We start from the raw sequence: 17,872 nt of genomic DNA, 5'->3' as shown, positions 1-17,872 counted from the left end.
CTAATACCACAGGGAAAGCAGGAGACTCAATAATAAAGAAAGTGACTTGCTCACAATGAGTCTCGTGGGTAATCATGGTGACTGGTGCTGTAACTTCCCTAACAAACCCGGACCCTAATGGTCGACTATCAAGTGCTCTGATGGGGAGTGGAATGGATAGGGGAACCAATGAAATGCCTAGACTGTGTGAGAATGTCCTGTCCATAAAGTTCCCAGCTGCGCCTGAATCGACTAGCGCCTTACACTGGGGAACTACCATGTGATCAGGAAAGTAGATGGGTAGGATAAAGTGCGCAGCAGAGGGCTCTGAACGAGTGTGGGTGTTCGATACCTGGGGTGATGCGAGAGTGCCCTGCCTGCCATCTCCAGACCCAAAAGAACGCTGACGACGTTGTGCGGTGTAATGTCCCTTCGTGCCACCAGAGTGACACTGGCGCTGTCATGTTCCGCTCTTTCTGATCGCCACTCCACCCAGCTCCATCAGCTCGGGATCCAAGTCGGGCGGGGTTGGAATGGGCCGACCCCCTCCAGGACGTCCTCTGGCCGCCAGCAGGTTGTCCAAGCAGATGGCCATGTCCACCAGTCGTGTGAAGGACAACATGGTGTCCTGGCAGGCTAGCTCCTTTCGGACATCCTCCCGCAGATGGCACCGGAAGTGGTCGATGAGGGCCCGCTCGTTCCACCCGGACCCAGCTGCTAGAGTCCGGAATTCCAAGGCGAAGTCCTAGGCAGTCCTCGTCCCCTGCCTCAGGTGGACCAGCTGCTCGCCAGCCTCCCGACCCTCAGGCGGGTGATCGAAGACAGCCCGAAAGAGGCGAGCGAACTCCCCATAGTTGTCCAATGTGGCTCCTCCTTCGTTCCAGACCGCGTTGGCCCACTCCAGGGCTTTCCCCGAGAGGCAGGAGACGAGGACTGCGCAGGACTTCGCCTTGGAGTTCCGGACTCTAGCAGCTGGGTCCGGGTGGAAGGAGCGGGCCCTCATCGACCACTTCCGGTATGAATGATGATATATGGACTGGCAGTGGCTAGAAGGCCGGTGACGACGAACACCGAAGCCTGCCCGAACAAGGAGGGGTGGCAGCTTCGGAGGAAGTCGTGACAACGTTTTACTTAATTTAGCTGAATTGGCCCCAATTCATTTGGATAAGTACTTTTATTAAATATATCAAACTAAGATTCCTTTTAATAAAGCCGCTCCGTACTGACATTAAAGGCATTATAACCTCTAATTTAGGCCATCAATGGGGCACCCTAACTACAATGTGTTTTCCCTTTGGAATAGTCGGAATAGTACAATTAACATTGGAAGTAACTTCTTCCATTTTTGTATACTTATCAGTTTAACTAATTAGTTACACAATTCAGTCCCTTCCTGTTACATAAGATGACCTGCTCAATGTATACTGCACTGATTGATGTAACAGCTGTGAAAGACAAATATTTCCTGTGAAGTGTAACATATGTTTTTGTCAAAACAAAATCTGTCCTTGCTATATTAATGAAGTACAGTTACATTGTTAATAGTTATTTTCTAGTACTGAATATGAGTTACCATGGGAACATTTTATGACAAAAAGGTTTGCAAATGAATAAAAAACATTGTTCCAGATTCACTCCATCACAACCTTTATAAATGGTATTAACTACAGTAAATCTCCATTCCCAACCACTGCTACATTCTGTCCCTCCTCTCACCATCAATCCATCCCTCTCCTCACTGCTACATTCTGTCCCTCCTCTAACCATCAATCCATCCCTCTCCTCACTGCTACATTCTGTCCCTCCTCTAACCATCAATCCATCCCTCTCCTCACTGCTACATTCTGTCCCTCCTCTAACCATCAATCCATCCCTCTCCTCACTGCTACATTCTGTCCCTCCTCTAACCATCAATCCATCCCTCTCCTCACTGCCCTCTTCTTCACTCCCTCTTCCTCTCAATCTCTTACAGTTGCTTGCTGAGTTTGCGAGCTTGTCTTTCTTTTGCTTCAATGGCGGCCTTGGTGTCCAGGAGCTGCTCCAGCAGCCTGCGTATGTTAAACATGTCTAGCTTCTATCTGCTGGCCCAGGCCCTGGCCCTCTTCCCCCTGCTGAGCTATCACTAGGGCCAACTGGGTGCTCTGCTCATGATACTCGCTCCTTAGCCGCGCTGCCTCTGCCAACAGGCTCTACATGTTGTTCAAAACGGAATTCACCTGCTCCTGAGACATTGTATGGGCTGGGGGAAAGTATAATATTGAAGGAAAAATCACTAAGGATACACACACACACACTGATCTGGCAACAACCAAAGTAGAGCATAAAACATCCTACTTGGATTTGCACCAAGGTGTAGCTTAGTGATTCAACACTATCTTAAAACCACTTGATAAGATTTCAGCCACCCTACTGTAAATGTTAATAAATACTGAAATGTTCATGACGGCAGCATCAGTCTAATTCATCAGCCCATGAGACGTCTGCAAGCAGCTTACTGTGGAGCTTATCTCTCCCCTACAGCGCTATTAACATCAGGCAACACATTTCCACCACTCAGATACTTTCTTAACCACAAAATGACAGTTTTACATCTGGCGTCATAAGTGAAGCCAAAGTAATTTGTGGATAACACGTTGTGTGTGACAATAAAACATAATATTTCAGTATAACTACCTGCAGAATTGCATTATAATTACATTGTGGTCACCAAAGTTATTGCATAACTGCATAGTACAACGTTTTGCTTTCAGAGTTTAAACATTTTGCTCTGATTTATACAAACTCATAATACTGTATGTATGTCTATAAACTTGGAAGGGCCACTTACAGTGTGAAAATGCTCACATCTGCAAATGGAACATGTGCTGCAGCAGTTTCTTCTCTCCTCTTCACCTGAATTGTTTGTACTTTATACTTAACAATTACTGGTAGATTCCCATGCAGTTGATGTGCAGACTTTCATTTGTCATATGAAATGTGACGGGTGCTTAGCCCTTTAAAACCAGCTTAGTGTAGGAGGGAGGGAGAGTAGGAGCCAAATGAAATGAGATTGGTCGCTATGCTTGCATGCAGACAGTCATGCATGGAATTAGTGAGAACCAAAACCAACACTTCTAATTCTTTAAAATATATATATAAATCTGGTTACAATGTGTAGGTACAACAACACTGGTTACAACAACGGTCACAGTAGGCCTCATGCTATTTCAAACAGGTACTGTACTTGTCACTAGGGGGAGATGTTATTTCCCATATACCGGTAGTATAAAATAGATTGCATTGTGATTCTCAGTCAATATAGAGAGCATTATTATCAGTTCCCAGAACATGTAGATATATTCAGACCTACTTTATTAGTGCTTCTGTACCACCAACACCATCATAATCATCATCATGTTCATCAACAACAATTTGAATTTGTATTGGTAACACATTAGATACAGCAGAATGAATACATGCAAGAGTCTTTTCAAGATAAGGTGTGGTTTTAGAGTGTTGATGGGATTGAGTTGAGTCACCCAACACATTTAGTTGTTCGGTACCTCTGTCCTCGACCATGTCAATATCTTCATACTTGTAAATGTTTACATGGCCATTCTTTGAAATGTCAGTCCACATTCACTACCAGTGATCATTTTACTGTTATTATTATGCTTAATAATTTGTGCACCTACTAGCATGTGTGTATGCTGATGTAAAGAAGTGTGTCTTAGCATGCTGTTTTACCTGGGTGACAGTGTTTTTATTGGTGTGTCCATCTGTAATTGTATTGTTGTACTTGAGCAAAACATACTGTGCGTTATGCCAATGATGTGCTGTCGGTATGTTGTTTGATTATCAGAATAAAAGGTAGATAATACATTTCTTGAAATAAATATTGCATTTAGAATTTTGCTTGAATTCCTAATTCCAGGTAAAACTCTGTTTTTGGCTCTGGTCCCAAGCCTTCTGAGCATCAATCACATATGGTGCTCCTAATGGCATCAGCTGAGTGAGGGGTGGGGCGTTGGGGTAGTGTGAGTGTCAGTGTGAGTATGTACTCTACTGCATTAAATCCATACTTGACCATGATGTATAATTACAACAGTAGGCAGAACTGAGACATGGGAAAACCCCTTTAGAATTGTGGTGAAGGACAAATTGCTGAGAGGGATTTTTTATTTATTAAAGGAATAATCTTACAAGCATAAAATGGGACAATTGCTCTCTCCATAACTCTCTCTATTTCATCATCATCCATCTCCTGTTCCCCCTGATCCATGTAAAAAATGTGAAAGTATGTCTTTCTCCACATTCCTGTTGTCTGTGAGGGGGCAAATTAATGTTTTCATCTGACAGGGAGTCACAAGGCTGAGCAAAAAGGACATGTCTGTTTAAGGTCTTGTGGGTCGTACATAAACAATCCTTTGTGTTAATGTATACCATTCTGCATTCTTAAAAAATCATGACGTTTCTCATAAATTAGCTACTACTGCATCTTTGCTCAATCATAGCCATATGTGCATATAACGCTTAAAAAAGGATTTACTATATCTCTGATGTCATATCATGGACAATATTGTTGGCCTCTTGGATCTGCATGATCTCGAGGAAGGCGAGCAGGTGACATAAGCCTCATCACTACTACAGTGTATTGGTTAAATGTATTATTTAACATCTCAAATTAATATCAAATCTTATTACTATACTCTCTTTGTGGAATGGTAATCACTTTTTTATTGGCATGAGAGTTCTGCTCCACTTCTAACAGGGAGTTCTGTAAGTTTACACATTATATAGTGCCCCTTGAATTAATCTAATAGCTTGGTGGAAAATGAACTACTCCTGATGTAAAGTGCTAACTCAGCAGCTCCTTGATACTTCCGTACATTCATGAACAAAGGTACAAAGCGATTGTTGTTCATTGTGGACAATGGGACACACATATTACACAGTCTCTTTAGGAAGAGCAACTACATAATTGTCATTTAATCTACTGTGACACAATAGTTTTGTTTTCCTACACATTTTGTTAACAGTACTGCTTTCTCGCAGGTCTGGAAACCATGATTTTACCATTTATTTTCTTTCTCCTTCCGTACCCCTCTCTTTAACAACCCTTTCTATATCGCTACACATTTTTCCTCCATCCCTGTTTTCCTTTCCTCTACTCTCTCTCTCTAATTTATTGCATCATCCTGAGCAGATTTACTTATCTGCTCTACTGTACATCACCTTTGCCAATCACAGTGACTATCCTGCGTCAAGGTCCTCCCCTCCATGACAGCTCTCCTCACCATGGATGATCAACACAGGCAAGTGGAGAGCTTCCTGATAGGCTGGTGGTGTCTCTGTCACACAGGCCACTCCCTGTATGATCTCAGCCCTCACTCTCTCTAGTTCCTGCTCTCTATCCTCCTCTAGCTGAAGACTATTCTCGTCCTCTTCATATCCTTCTGACTCCAGGACCCCTCTGCTCTCTTCGTTAGCCCGGCGGAGGCCCAGCCCCAGAAACCCACCACCTTCGTCCCCTCGACTCCCCATCCCTGCACCAAGGCTCCGGGAGTGAAACAGGCAGGCCTGGCGCACCGTGTGCAAACGGCCCAGAGAGAATCCACTGCGGCTGAGGGCTAGCCTTCCTCCTCCCATCCTTCCCACTGTCCCATATGTCAAAGATCCCGCCCCCATTACCACGTTCCCCCTGACTCGCGAGGGGAGCGAGGAGCTGCTGGTGGACCTGCAGCAGCGTGGGCAGCTCTGTAGGACGTAGCTGGAGCTCCGCCTCATAGGGACACGTGCTGCCCCGGTGAACGCAGAAGGCAAAGAGGTTGTGTTATTGGTGTTCAGGTCCATCAGCAAGGCCTCGGAGTAACTGGGCACCATCTGCTGGTTACAGCGAATGTGCCACTCCAGTTCAGTGATGTCCACAGTGTTGACCCTCGATATGACACGCAATCTGGGGCCACCGCGTTGCCCATTCTCCTGGCCTGAGCGGTAGTTGCCCATCTCAGTGCTGTCATTGTCATTGACTTCCTCATTCTCACCAAACAGCTTCTCCACATGGTAGTGAACATATGCTGTGCGGTACTCTGACACCACACGTAGTGGCCAGGACAACATCAGGGCTGAGATCAACCAATACATGCGCCGACGAGAGAACCAGGGTGGCCACGCCGGGTCAGGAAAGGCTAGCATGTGCTCACGGAAGTCCACGTTCTTCAGGTGCATGCCCTCCCGCGCCTCCATATAGTCATCCAGACCCTCGTTCTCTGCGAAGAAGCGGGCGCGCTGAGTGAGGTAGGCAGCCTCGGCACGGGCACTGGCAAAGCTGAAACATTTGGTGAAATGAAGGCGTACGGCCGGGTGTTCCAGAAGGCCAAGCAGCTCCTTGGATACGTCCTTGACACCATGTCGGGCATAGTCAAATTCAGAGCTGGCTGCATGTGTATTGACCCGCTCATGGTACACCTGTGTGGTGGTGTAAGCATCGCCATTGCGGTATCGAGTCACCTGCCGTGTCCGTCTCACATGGTGATAGCTGATGGCCTTCCACCAGATACAGGGCATGGCCTGCTGCAGCCTCTGGACCCTGTTGTACACCTTGCTGATCCTCACCCTGGTCAGTGCGGATGTTTTAGAGAAGCAGTGCCAGCACTCCACCAGGTAGACCAGGTACAGCATGATCAGGAAGGCCACCGGGATGTAGACGTAGCCGTTGGAGCAGGGGCTGTCATGGTAGAGGCGGGCACGGACGCCGTAGTAGAGGCCGTGTTCATCGGCAGCCATGACAGTGACGCGGTAGAAGGAGCACCATCCCAGCGTGGCGAAACAGCAGAACATCAGCAGCGTGAGGAGCAGGCATTTCCAGTGGGACTCTCGGCATAGGGACCCGGGAAGGGTCTGTTTACAGGGACGTTGCTACAGGGGGGAAGGGATAAGAGACAAGGTAAAGCGGATGGTGGGGGGATGGAGGGTTGGGTACAAATATGGGTAGAAAGTTGGTTGAGATTTTATAAATGAGTAAGGTAACCGAGTTTGAGTGATGGGATCAGGAGCACAGGTTAAAAGTTGGGCAAAGGAAGGGATGTGAAAAGGACATTGAAAAATGTTTTGCGTAAGTGGTGGGAATGGAGTTTTAATGATGATAAAACATCAAACATTATGACTCGTATGAGGGGAGATAAAAAGCAGAGGAACAGGATTGAAGGACATACAATGGGAGAGGCAAAAAAACAAGGAAAGGGTGTTAAAACTGGATTTTTCTGCAAGAAACAGAAACAGAAAAAACTGAATATATATTAAAGTGTATTCCATAAGAATACAGATGATTGGGCATTAATCACAATGGCTTTTATGTCAAACAACATTAACAAACATCAATGTTGTCCTGTCGCGCTCCCCTGCTCTTCCAGAGATGGACCATTCCAGTCTCTGGAGGCATGGACACATTTCCAGGCAGAGTGAAACCCAAACCATGCAGCCCCTTTTAAACACTTGGTTTTAGTGGACACTGGATGAGGCTGATGCTTTTAAACCTCATCAACAGCGAGAAAGAAGGAGAGTGCATTCAGCTTTCTTTTGCCAGTGGAGGTTAGTGGTACTATGGCCATTCATGCTCCCCATGGGAGGATGCACATGGACAGTGAGCAAAGTGGAAGAGCGAAACATGCAGTGACACTCTTGGCCACACAAAGAGCATTGAAAATAACCAAAAGGCAAACAAAGACAGAGATACAGATAGATAATTGCTGAGCTCAGAGTATCTGTCTATCTGCTTAATTTTTTAAGCAGTCAAATGGGCCTCTCGCAGCCATGACAGTGCCCTTGCAGGGAAGGTTTGTTTTCCTAAAAGGCAGGCTGATGTCCAAACGGTAGCTGTGAGAAGGTGTGTTCCTGTTGGCAGAGGTGCAGGGGTTTCATTGTGACTGCATTACAATGACAAGGGAGCACGCTGAGTCAATGGGAGAGACCATTTCAGTTCACCATGAACCTAGAGTTAAGTGCCTCAATTGCTCACTTATTACAGATGTTGTGTGTGTCTGTCTATCTATATTAATGATGAGTCAACTCCGCACTCATCCCCCACTTAAAGGCAATTAGAGAGGAAGAGATGAAGGGAGGGGGAGAGAATGAGAGAGGGATGGGTAGTTTACTATACATGATGTTTGATAATGGTTAAAACATCATGTTTTTTCCACTGTGCTATTTCTCTCCCACTTGATTGCTTTTCCTTCCACTCCATATTGACATTAGCACTATGAAACTACTTCTGTTGTAACACTGTTGCAGAATTAGAGAAACTACTTCAGTAGGAAAGTCATTTTTGCTCCTTCTTACAGTCATAAGGACAAGGGCAACATATCCACCTATCAACTATCAAAGCAAGTAGCCAAAATGACAACCTGGACTCAGGGTTAGACGTAACATAGTAAACGAAAATATGCAATACTCAAATTAGTATGAAATGTTACGTTTGGTATGGTATGTATTAATTTCTGGATGTCCATCATCCATTTTGTATGTTATGTTACGAATTACAATTTGTTGTGGCTAACGTTATCTAGGTGGCTAGATTAGGGTTAGCTAACATGGTAAGTAGTTGCAAAGTTGCTAATTAGCTGAAATGCTCAAGTTGTCCATGATGAGATTCAAACACGCAACCTTTGGATTGCTAGACTTACACTACCAGTCAAAAGTTTGGACACACCTACTCATTCAAAGGTTTTTCTTTATTTTTACTATTTTCTACATTGTAGAATAATAGTGAATACATCAAAACTATGAAATAACACATATGGAATCATTTAGTAACCAAAAAAGTGTGGCTATTCTTCAAATAGCCACCCTTTGCCTTGATGACAGCTTTGCACACTCTTGGCATTCTCTCAACCAGCTTCATGAGGTAGTCACCTGGAATGCATTTCAATTAACAGGTGTGCCTTCTTAAAAGTTAATTTGTGGAATTTCTTTACTTCTTAATGCATTTGAGCCAATAAGTTGTGTTGTTACAAGGTAGACAAGGTACAGAAGATAGCCCTATTTGGTAAAAGACCAAGTCCATATTATGGCAAGAACAGCTCAAATAAGCAAAGAGAAATAACAGTCCATCATTACTTTAAGACATGACGGTCAGTCAATACGGAACATTTCAAGAACTTTGAAAGCTTCTTCAAGTGCAGTCGCAAAAAACATCAAGCGCTATGATGAAACTGGCTCTCATGAGGACTGCCACAGGAAAGGAAGACCCAGATTTACCTCTGCTGCAGAGGATAAGTTCATTAGAGTTACCAGCCTCAGAAATTGCAGGCCAAATAAATGCTTCACAGAGTTCAAGACACAGACACATCTCAACATCAACTGTTCAGAGGGGACTGTGTGAATCAGGCCTTCATGGTCGAATTGCTGCAAAGAAACCACTACTAAAGGACACCAATAAGAAGAAGAGACCTGCTTGGGCCAAGAAAAACGAGCAATGCACATTAGACTGTGGAAATTTGTCCTTTGGTCTGGAGTCCAAATTGGAGATTTTTGGTTCCAACCGCCGTGTCTATGTGAGAAGCGGTGTGGGTGAACGGATGATCTCCGCATGTGTAGTTCCCACCGTAAAGCATGGAGGAGGAGGTGTTATGGTGTGGGGGTGCTTTGCTGGTGACACTGTCTGTGATTTATTTAGAATTCAAGGCACACTTAACCAGCATGGCTACCACAGCATTCTGCAGCGATACGCCATTCAATCTGGTTTGGGCTAAGTGGGACTATCATTTGTTTTTCAACAGGACAATGACCCAACACACCTCCAGGCTGTGTAAGGGCTATTTGACCAAGAAGGAGAGTGATGGAGTGCTGCATCAGATGACCTGGCCTCCACAATCACCCGACCTCAACCCAATTGAGATGGTTTGGGATGAGTCGGACGGCAGAGTGAAGGAAGAGCAGCCAACAAGTGCTCAGCATATGTGGGAACTCCTTCAAGACTGTTGGAAAAGCATTCCAGGTGAAGCTGGTTGAGAGAATGCCAAGAGTGTGCAAAGCTGTCATCAAGACAAAGAGTGGCTATTTGAAGAATCTCAAACATAAAATATATTTTGATTTGTTTAACACTTGATGATTCCATATGTGTTATTTCATAGTTTTGATGTCTTCACTATTATTCTACAATCTGGATAAGAGCGTCTGCTAAATGATGTAAATGTAAATGTAAATGTAGAAAATAGTAAAAATAAAGCAAAACCCTGGAATGAGTAGGTGTGTCCAAACTTTTGACTGGTACTGTATATGCCACCAACCCCCCAATCCATCCAACCAACCACCCACCCTCCTTTTGTTTTTGCCTTAAGTGACCTTCTGTCTTATGTAACCATACCAATTGTAACATATCATACTAATTTGAGTGTCCTGAATTTTCTATTACTATGTTACGCCTAGTCTATGAGACCAGCCTGAAAACGAGGAATGGTACCGGGCAGATCAATAAAGAGGGGGGATTTATTTCTTGTTATAGAAATAAATCCCCCAAAATGTAACATATCCTGATGCAACAACAGAGAGAGAGATATATAGTGGGTTTATGTAGGTAAATATAGAGCAGTTTCACTCAACCGGCCCCTCAAGTAGAAATGTAACCCCCCAAAAAAGCATATTACCACACACAGATGTGTGCTGATTTACCCTGACAGGACATCTTGACATCAGATGTGCACATATCAACCATGCTCATGGGAAAGTAGGGCATTATAACATGAGACATGTTGCTTATGTAAACAGGCCCACTTAAGAGCATTGATATGGATGTGTCAGTATAATACAATCATTATCAAAACTCAATAGTGCTCTCCACTTTTTGCACAATCTCCATCTCTGTCTCTCTTTTATCGATCACCCTGTAACATAAGATCTGAGGTTATAGCTCAGCAACTCTGAGGACTACTACTCAGACAGACCATAATTAGTGATCTTAGACTATAATGTGGCCTTATGCTATACCGTTCATTATAATAAGTAATCCCCAGAGAAGATCAGTGTCCTAATCATGATTATGAGGAGTTTAATAATTAATGATATTATCAATCAGTTGTATGTCGCATTCATATGGTCCAGCAAATAGATGAGGGGGAGCTAAATCGTTCACCTCCACTTCGACTGCAATGCAGTTGCGTCCCTCCATTAGTTAGGGGTGACTCTTCAAGTAACCTTGTAAAATACACGCACTAAAAATAAGAACGTGACTGATCTCGTCTCTTGTAGCCTACTGGGACTCTGCTATAACTCGGACCCACCAGAGATGCAGAGGTCTGTTTGTGCTCAACATGTTGGTTAGTAAGTGGGTAACTGAGTGAGCTGCCCTGATTACAGTAGACTGGTAACTGAGGCTGAGTAACATATTAGCTTGAGCTTTCCATGCAGTGCAGACCTAATATGATATGGATTAAATATTCCTGCAATCGCACATTCTATATGGGCCTGAAAATGTTCATCTTATTAGCCTGTATACAGTAGCCTATGCAGAGTTTCGTCCCACAACTAGGCACTATGCATCTGTAAACAATACAGTCAAATTCAGAATCGTTAATTTAAATATTAATATAAATGCCTAGTTGCGAGACGAAGCTACCTATGCACTAGCGTCCAACAATACACAATTACACACGCAGGTGCGGGCGCGCGCGAGCACACACAAACACTTCCCAAACAACCTAACCTATACCAACGCTCTACCTCTTCTCTTCTGCCCCCGTTCAGTAGGGGCGCTTCTCCGGTCACGTTCACCGTAGGCATTCTTTTGTTCCTCACAAGCTACGATTTGACCGTGAGCATCGGGATCTGGCCGAGACTCCCACGATCAGGGGGTCCAGAGTCGGGACCGCCCCACATGACAACTCAAGCCCCATGTATGAATACGATCCTCCAAAAGCAAACGTCTTCGAGCATCAAGCATCCCCCCTGGTAGGTTATTACCGCACCACCTACCATTGCACGAACGGCTTGATTCGATCCTATCCTACGGGTCTTGTCACACGATCAAGGACAGTGAAAAAAAATACCTATTTTCTGGTGTTGTTTCTCGGGTGTCCGTTAAGTCACCAGTGCCACATGTGGGTGTATTGCTAATTTATTGCTGTCGCCTAGCCTACTTCTCTACAGTAGCCTTCTCTATAGTCGCTCCATTGGGTCACTCCATTGGCGCCAACATGGACTATCGAGCGGGGAAGAATGATGGGAGGAAATAAGTCGCAAGAGAGACGTCGCGTTATTATTTGATAGGCAATTTAGGCTATACCTCCTGATGCAGCTATATGGGTTCTTAAATCCGATAGCATAGCACGCAATTTATCCGTAAATAAATCTTCATCCCACCATTCAGAAATTATGTTCGCCAGATAATTTTGCTCTCCTCCCTTCTTGCTTTTGGTTCATGTGTTTATCCCGTGTTCACCTGCACATTTCATCGTCGATGGTTAGAGCTGACGTCACCTAGTTACGAGACATAGCCAACCCGTAACCGAGCGTCAGTTTCTAAAAGGCCTACATAAATGCTACATTTTAATTAGGCCTAGAGTGGCTATATCATAGCCTAGATATTGTGCACTTGATGTGCGCCTGTGAGCAAATCCTCCTTTTACATTGGAACAGTCTGATGAACCTTGCACATCGCCCTATTCAACTACATTTCACAATCACTAGTTCAATGGGAAGGGCAGGGCCGGACTACCACATTTGGGCCCCCAGGGCACCTACCTCCACAACCCCACAGCCGAATTTGTTATAATAATAATAATAATATGCCATTTAGCAGACGCTTTTATCCAAAGCGACTTACAGTCATATTGTTGAGGTTTTCAACTGACCTGTTCATATGCTATCTGGGCAGTCCCCAACCTCCAGGGGGCCCTCAACTGATGTGTTCATATGCTATCTGGGGGGGCCCTGCATGCCCTGTGTGGTGATACTGATGGTTTGTTGGCACTGGTGGTTTGTTTACATAGCAGGTTAGGAGAACTAACGTGACAGGTTAGGAGAACTAACATGACAGGTTAGGAGAACTAACGTGGCAGGTTAGGATAATTAACATAGCAGGTTATGAGAATGAGGTTAAGATTAAGAAAAGGGTTAGGGTTAAGCTTAGCTAAAATGCTACAGTTGTCAAGAACTGTTATCCCCAACGCGACATCTAGATGGAGCTGTACTGGTAGCCACAACTGTACAAACCATCAGTCTCGACAAACCATCAGTATCTTAACACCGGTCGGTAATCCGGCCCTGGGGAAGGGTCTAGGGGTCGAAATGGGACAGAGCCCGGAGGAAGCCGGGACTAGTGATGAGTCATCATCGAAAAATGGCTTGTTTTGAAGGGCTATTTTTAGTGAATGTTGGGAACCGAATGGCATCGGTGAAAGAGCCATTAATTTGGCTCCCTGATTTGCATAATGCTACTACTGTTTTCTTGAGAAAATGGAGATAGAAAGGAGTTCCATGCGATCATACATTGCTGTGAATTCGTTTTGGACTTGGAGACTGTGAAGAGACCCATGGTGGCATGTCTTGTGGGGTAGGTATGGCTGTCTGAGCTGTAAGTTATTTGATTATGCAGACAATCTGGAATTTTCATCATAGTAATATTTCTCATACAAACTAAAAGAGAAGCAGTTAATCTCTCGTGTAAGACCAGTGGCAAATCATTTGTAAAAATAGAGAAGAGTAACGGCCCAAAGCAACTCATCAATCTACACACAATACCCCATAATGACAAAGCGAAAACAGGTTTTTAGAAATGTTTGCAAATGTATAAAAAAACAAAAACAGAAATACCTTATTTACATAAGTATTCAGACTCGAAATTGAGCTCAGGTGCATCCAGTTTCCATTGATCATCCTTGAGATTTTTCTACAAGTTGATTGGAGTCCACCTGTGGTTAATTCAATTGATTGGACATGATTTGGAAAGGCACACACGTCTATATAAGGTCCCACTGTTGGCAGTGCATGTCAGAGCAAAAACCAAGTAAAAACCAAGCCATGAGTTCGAAGGAATTGTCCGTAGAGCTCAGAGACTGTCACGCCCTGACCTTGAGAACCCTGTTATTCTCTAGTTAGTTTGGTCAGGGTGTGAATGTTGACAGATCTAGGTTATATATTTCTATGTTGGCCGGGTGTGGTTCCCAATCAGAGGCAGCTGTCAATCGTTGTTTCTGATTGGGGATCATACTTAGGTAGCCATTTTGCCTACCTATGGTGTGGGATCTTGTTTCTTACGCTGTTTAGGCTTGTTGCTGTTAGCATTTAGAACTTCACGTTCAGTTGCTTTTGTTATTTTGTCAAGTGTTTATTTAAATAATTAAAACATGTACGCATACCACGCTGCACCTTGGTACAATCCTTTACACAATGTACATGACAGATGATCCCACCACCAACGGACCAAGCAGCGTGGCCAGGAGGAGCAGACACCCTGGACACAGGTGGGGAAGACATTTTGGACATGGGAGGAGATATTAGCCGGTAAAGGACCCTGGGCGAAGGAAGAAGCCCAGGCAGGAGAGGATCAACGGCGACGCCGACGGTGCCGACCGCGAAGGAAGCACGAGAGGCAGCCCCAAGAAAATGTTGGGGGGGGTGCACACGGAGCAGAAGGAGGCCCTGAAAGAGCTGACTGTGGAGGAAGAGGAGGCCACTATTATAGAGGCCCTCCAAGACATGCAGCTCAGCACTCTGAGAGAGGAGATAACTACCTTAAGGGGGCTGTTAGCTAAGAGAGAGCAGGAGAGCTCCCTTCAGAGGGAGGCGCTGCAGGAGGCCCACAGGGAGGAGTCAGTGGATGCACGGAGAGAGGAGCTGGCCAGACAACAGGAGGAGCTGAGAGAGGAGTTAACCCTACAGCAAAAGAGAACGCAGTCCTTAGAGCAGAGGCTGGCGGAGCCAGGTTTCAGAGTAGAGCCAACTCCCCGCACTCGTGTTAAGGAGCGTGGGACCATACAGGCACCCTGTTATGCTGTGATACGCACTGTATCTCCAGTGCGCATTCACAGCCCGGTGCGCTTGGTGCCCGCGCCCCGCTCTTGCCGGGCTAAAATGCATACCCGCTCCTCGCACCAAACCAGTGGTGCGTGTCGCCAGCCCGGTGCGCTCCGTACCTGCTCCTCGCACCAAACCAGTGGTGCGTGTCTCCAGTCCTGTACGGCCCGTACCTGCTCCTCGCACCAAAAGTGGTGCGTGTCGTCAGCCCGGTGCGCCCTGTACCTACTCCTCGCACCAAACCAGTGGTGCGTGTCTCTAGTCCGGTACGGCCCGTTCCTGCTTTGAGCTCAGAGACTGTCACGCCCTGACCTTGAGAACCCTGTTATTCTCTAATTAGTTTGGTCAGGGTGTGAATGTTGACAGATCTAGGTTATATATTTCTATGTTGGCCGGGTGTGGTTCCCAATCAGAGGCAGCTGTCGATCGTTGTCTCTGATTGGGGATCATACTTAGGTAGCCATTTTGCCTACCTATGGTGTGGGATCTTGTTTCTTATGCTGTTTAGGCTTGTTGCTGTTAGCGTTTAGAACTTCACGTTCAGTTGCTTTTGTTATTTTGTCAAGTGTTTATTTAAATAATTAAAATATGTACGCATACCACGCTGCACCTTGGTCCAATCCTTTACACAACGTACGTGACAGAGATAGGATTGTGTCGGCACAGATCTGGGGGAGGGTACCAAATAATTTCTGCAGCATTGAAGATCCCCAAGAACACAGTGGCCTCCATCATTCTTAAATGGAAGAAGTTTGGAACCACCAAGTCTTCCTAGAGCTGGCCGCCCGGCCAAACTGAGCAATCAGGGAAGAAGGGCCTTGGTCAGGGAGGTGACCAAGAACCCGATGGTCACTCTGACAGAGCTCCAGAGTTCCTCTGTGGAGATAGGAGAAGCTTAAGGAAGGACAACCATGTCCGCAGCACTCCACCAATCAGGCCTTTATGGTAGAGTGGCCAGACGGAAGTCACTCCTCAGTAAAAGGCACATGAAAGGCCACTTGGAGTTTGCCAAAAGGCACCTCAAGGACTCTCAGACCATGAGAAACATGATTCTCTGGTCTGATAAAACCAAGATTGAACTCTTTGGGCTGAATGCCAAGCGTCACGTCTGGAGGAAACATGGCACCATCCCAACGGTGAAGCATGGTGGTGGCAGCATCATGCTGTGGGGGTGTTTTTCAGCAGCAGGGACTGGGAGACTAGTCAGGATTGAGAGAAAGATGAATGGAGCAAAGTACAGAGTGAACCTTGATGAAAACCTGCTCCAGAGCGCTCAGATACTCAGACTGGGGCGAAGGTTAACCTTCCAACAGGGCAACGTCCCTAAGCACACAGCCAAGACAACGCAGGAGTGGCTTCGGGACAAGTCCCTGAATGTCCTTGAGTGGCCCAGCCAGAGCCCGGACATGAACCCAATCGAACATCTCTGGAGAGACCTGAAAATAGCTGTGCAGTGACGCTCCCCATCCAACCTGACAGAGCTTGAGAGGATCTGCAGAGAAGAATAGGAGAAACTCCCCAAATACAGGTGTGCCAAGCTTGTAGCGTCATACCCAAGAAGACTCAAGGCTGTAATCGCTGCCAAAGGTGCTTCAACAAAGTACTGAGTAAAGGGTCTGAATACTTCTGTAAATGTGATATTTCCGTTTTTTAGCAAACATTTCTGCTTTGTCATTGTGGGGTATTGTGTGTAGATTGATGAGGGGGAAAAAAACAATTTAATCAATTGTAGAATAAGGCTGTAACATGACAAAATGTGGAAAAAGTCAAGGGGCCTGAATACTTTCCAAATGCACTGTATCTGATGTTCGAGAAGCTTCCATTGAAGAACACTCTTTGGGTTCTATTGGATAAATAACTCTCCAACCATGTGATGGCAGGTGATGTAAAGCCATAGCAAGTGAGTTTTTTCAATAACAATTTACGATTAATAACATCAAAGGCTGCACTGAAATCTAACAATACAGCTACAACTATCATCTTATTTTCCATTTACTTTAACCAATCAGTCATCTGAGTCAGTGCAGTACAAATTGATTGCCCTTCTCTGTATGCATGCAGAAAGTCATTAGTTAACTTATTCTCTGAAAAATAGCATTGTATTTGGTCAAACACAATTCTCTCCATCAGTTGATTGGGCGGCTGTTAGAGCCAGCAAAAGGTGCTTTACAATTTTTAGGCAGTGGAATTACTTTAGCTTCCCTCCACGCCTGTGGACACACACTCCTTCAGGCTTTGGTTAAAGATATAGCAAATAGGGGTGGCAATACAGTCTCCTACCATTCTCAATAGCTTCCCATCAAGGTTGTCTATACCTGGTGGCTTATCATTATTGATGGATAACAATTATTTTTCCACCTCTCCCACACTAACTTGACCAAATTTAAAAAAGCAATCCTTCTCTTTCATTATTAGATATTTTATACAAAAATATGATGGTTCACTGTTCAATGTTATCATTTCTCTTCTGAGTTTTTCCACTTTACTAGTGAAATAGTCATTGAAATTATTGGCAATATCTAAAGGTTTTGTTATAAATTACCCATCAACTTCAATGAACGATGGAGATGAATTTGGTTTTCTGCCCATGATATCATTTAAGGAACTCCAAAGTATTTTTCCATTGTGTTTTATGACATTTATCTTGGTTTGGTAATATAAATGTTGTTAACTTTAGTCACAACATTTCTAAATGTACAGTATGTCAACCAATCAGCTGAGCAGCCTAATTAGTTTGACACCTCTTTTGCATAATTTCTTTGAACCATACAATTGTTCAATTCATCACCAATCCAGTTCTCACAGTTAGTTCCATGCTTGTCAACAATTGGCTATTAATTTACAAAAACTTCTAGTGCTGCAGCTAGATTCACTTCCTCGTACACATTTTAGTCATTTAGCAGAC

General features: G+C 44.7%; 1 protein-coding gene across 2 annotated transcripts; it reads right to left on the bottom strand.

Annotated features, from left to right (window-relative positions):
- Nucleotides 1-3,313: 3,313 nt before the first annotated feature.
- Nucleotides 3,314-12,498, bottom strand: LOC121579476 (transmembrane protein 151B-like). 2 transcript variants are annotated; one of them, XM_041894079.2, is made up of 2 exons: nucleotides 11,674-12,498; nucleotides 3,314-6,876 (listed from the first exon to the last, which is right to left on the bottom strand). In XM_041894079.2, exons 1-2 carry the CDS (start codon nucleotides 11,731-11,733, stop codon nucleotides 5,212-5,214), a joined length of 1,725 nt encoding a protein of 574 aa, XP_041750013.2. In that variant the 5' UTR covers nucleotides 11,734-12,498; the 3' UTR covers nucleotides 3,314-5,211. The 2 variants fall into 2 exon arrangements, 1 of the variants encoding a protein (XP_041750013.2); XR_006002917.2 differs by having other exon boundaries at nucleotides 6,786-7,220; nucleotides 11,674-11,751.
- Nucleotides 12,499-17,872: the final 5,374 nt, after the last annotated feature.

The sequence above is a fragment of the Coregonus clupeaformis genome, chromosome 13, assembly GCF_020615455.1.
Source record: "Coregonus clupeaformis isolate EN_2021a chromosome 13, ASM2061545v1, whole genome shotgun sequence".
Lineage (NCBI taxonomy): Eukaryota > Metazoa > Chordata > Actinopteri > Salmoniformes > Salmonidae > Coregonus > Coregonus clupeaformis.
The sequence above is the reverse complement of the archived record's forward strand: the minus strand, read 5'-3'. Positions and strand labels throughout refer to the sequence as shown.

Excerpts from the sequence above, each read along its gene's own strand:
- LOC121579476 (XM_041894079.2), bottom strand. The coding sequence starts at position 11,733 with ATGCCTACGGTGAACGTGACCGGAGAAGCGCCCCTACTGAACGGGGGC. Across the intron at positions 6,877-11,673 it reads ACGGGGGCAGAAGAGAAGAG|CAACGTCCCTGTAAACAGAC; the intron begins GTAGAGCGTTGG and ends TCCCCCCTGTAG.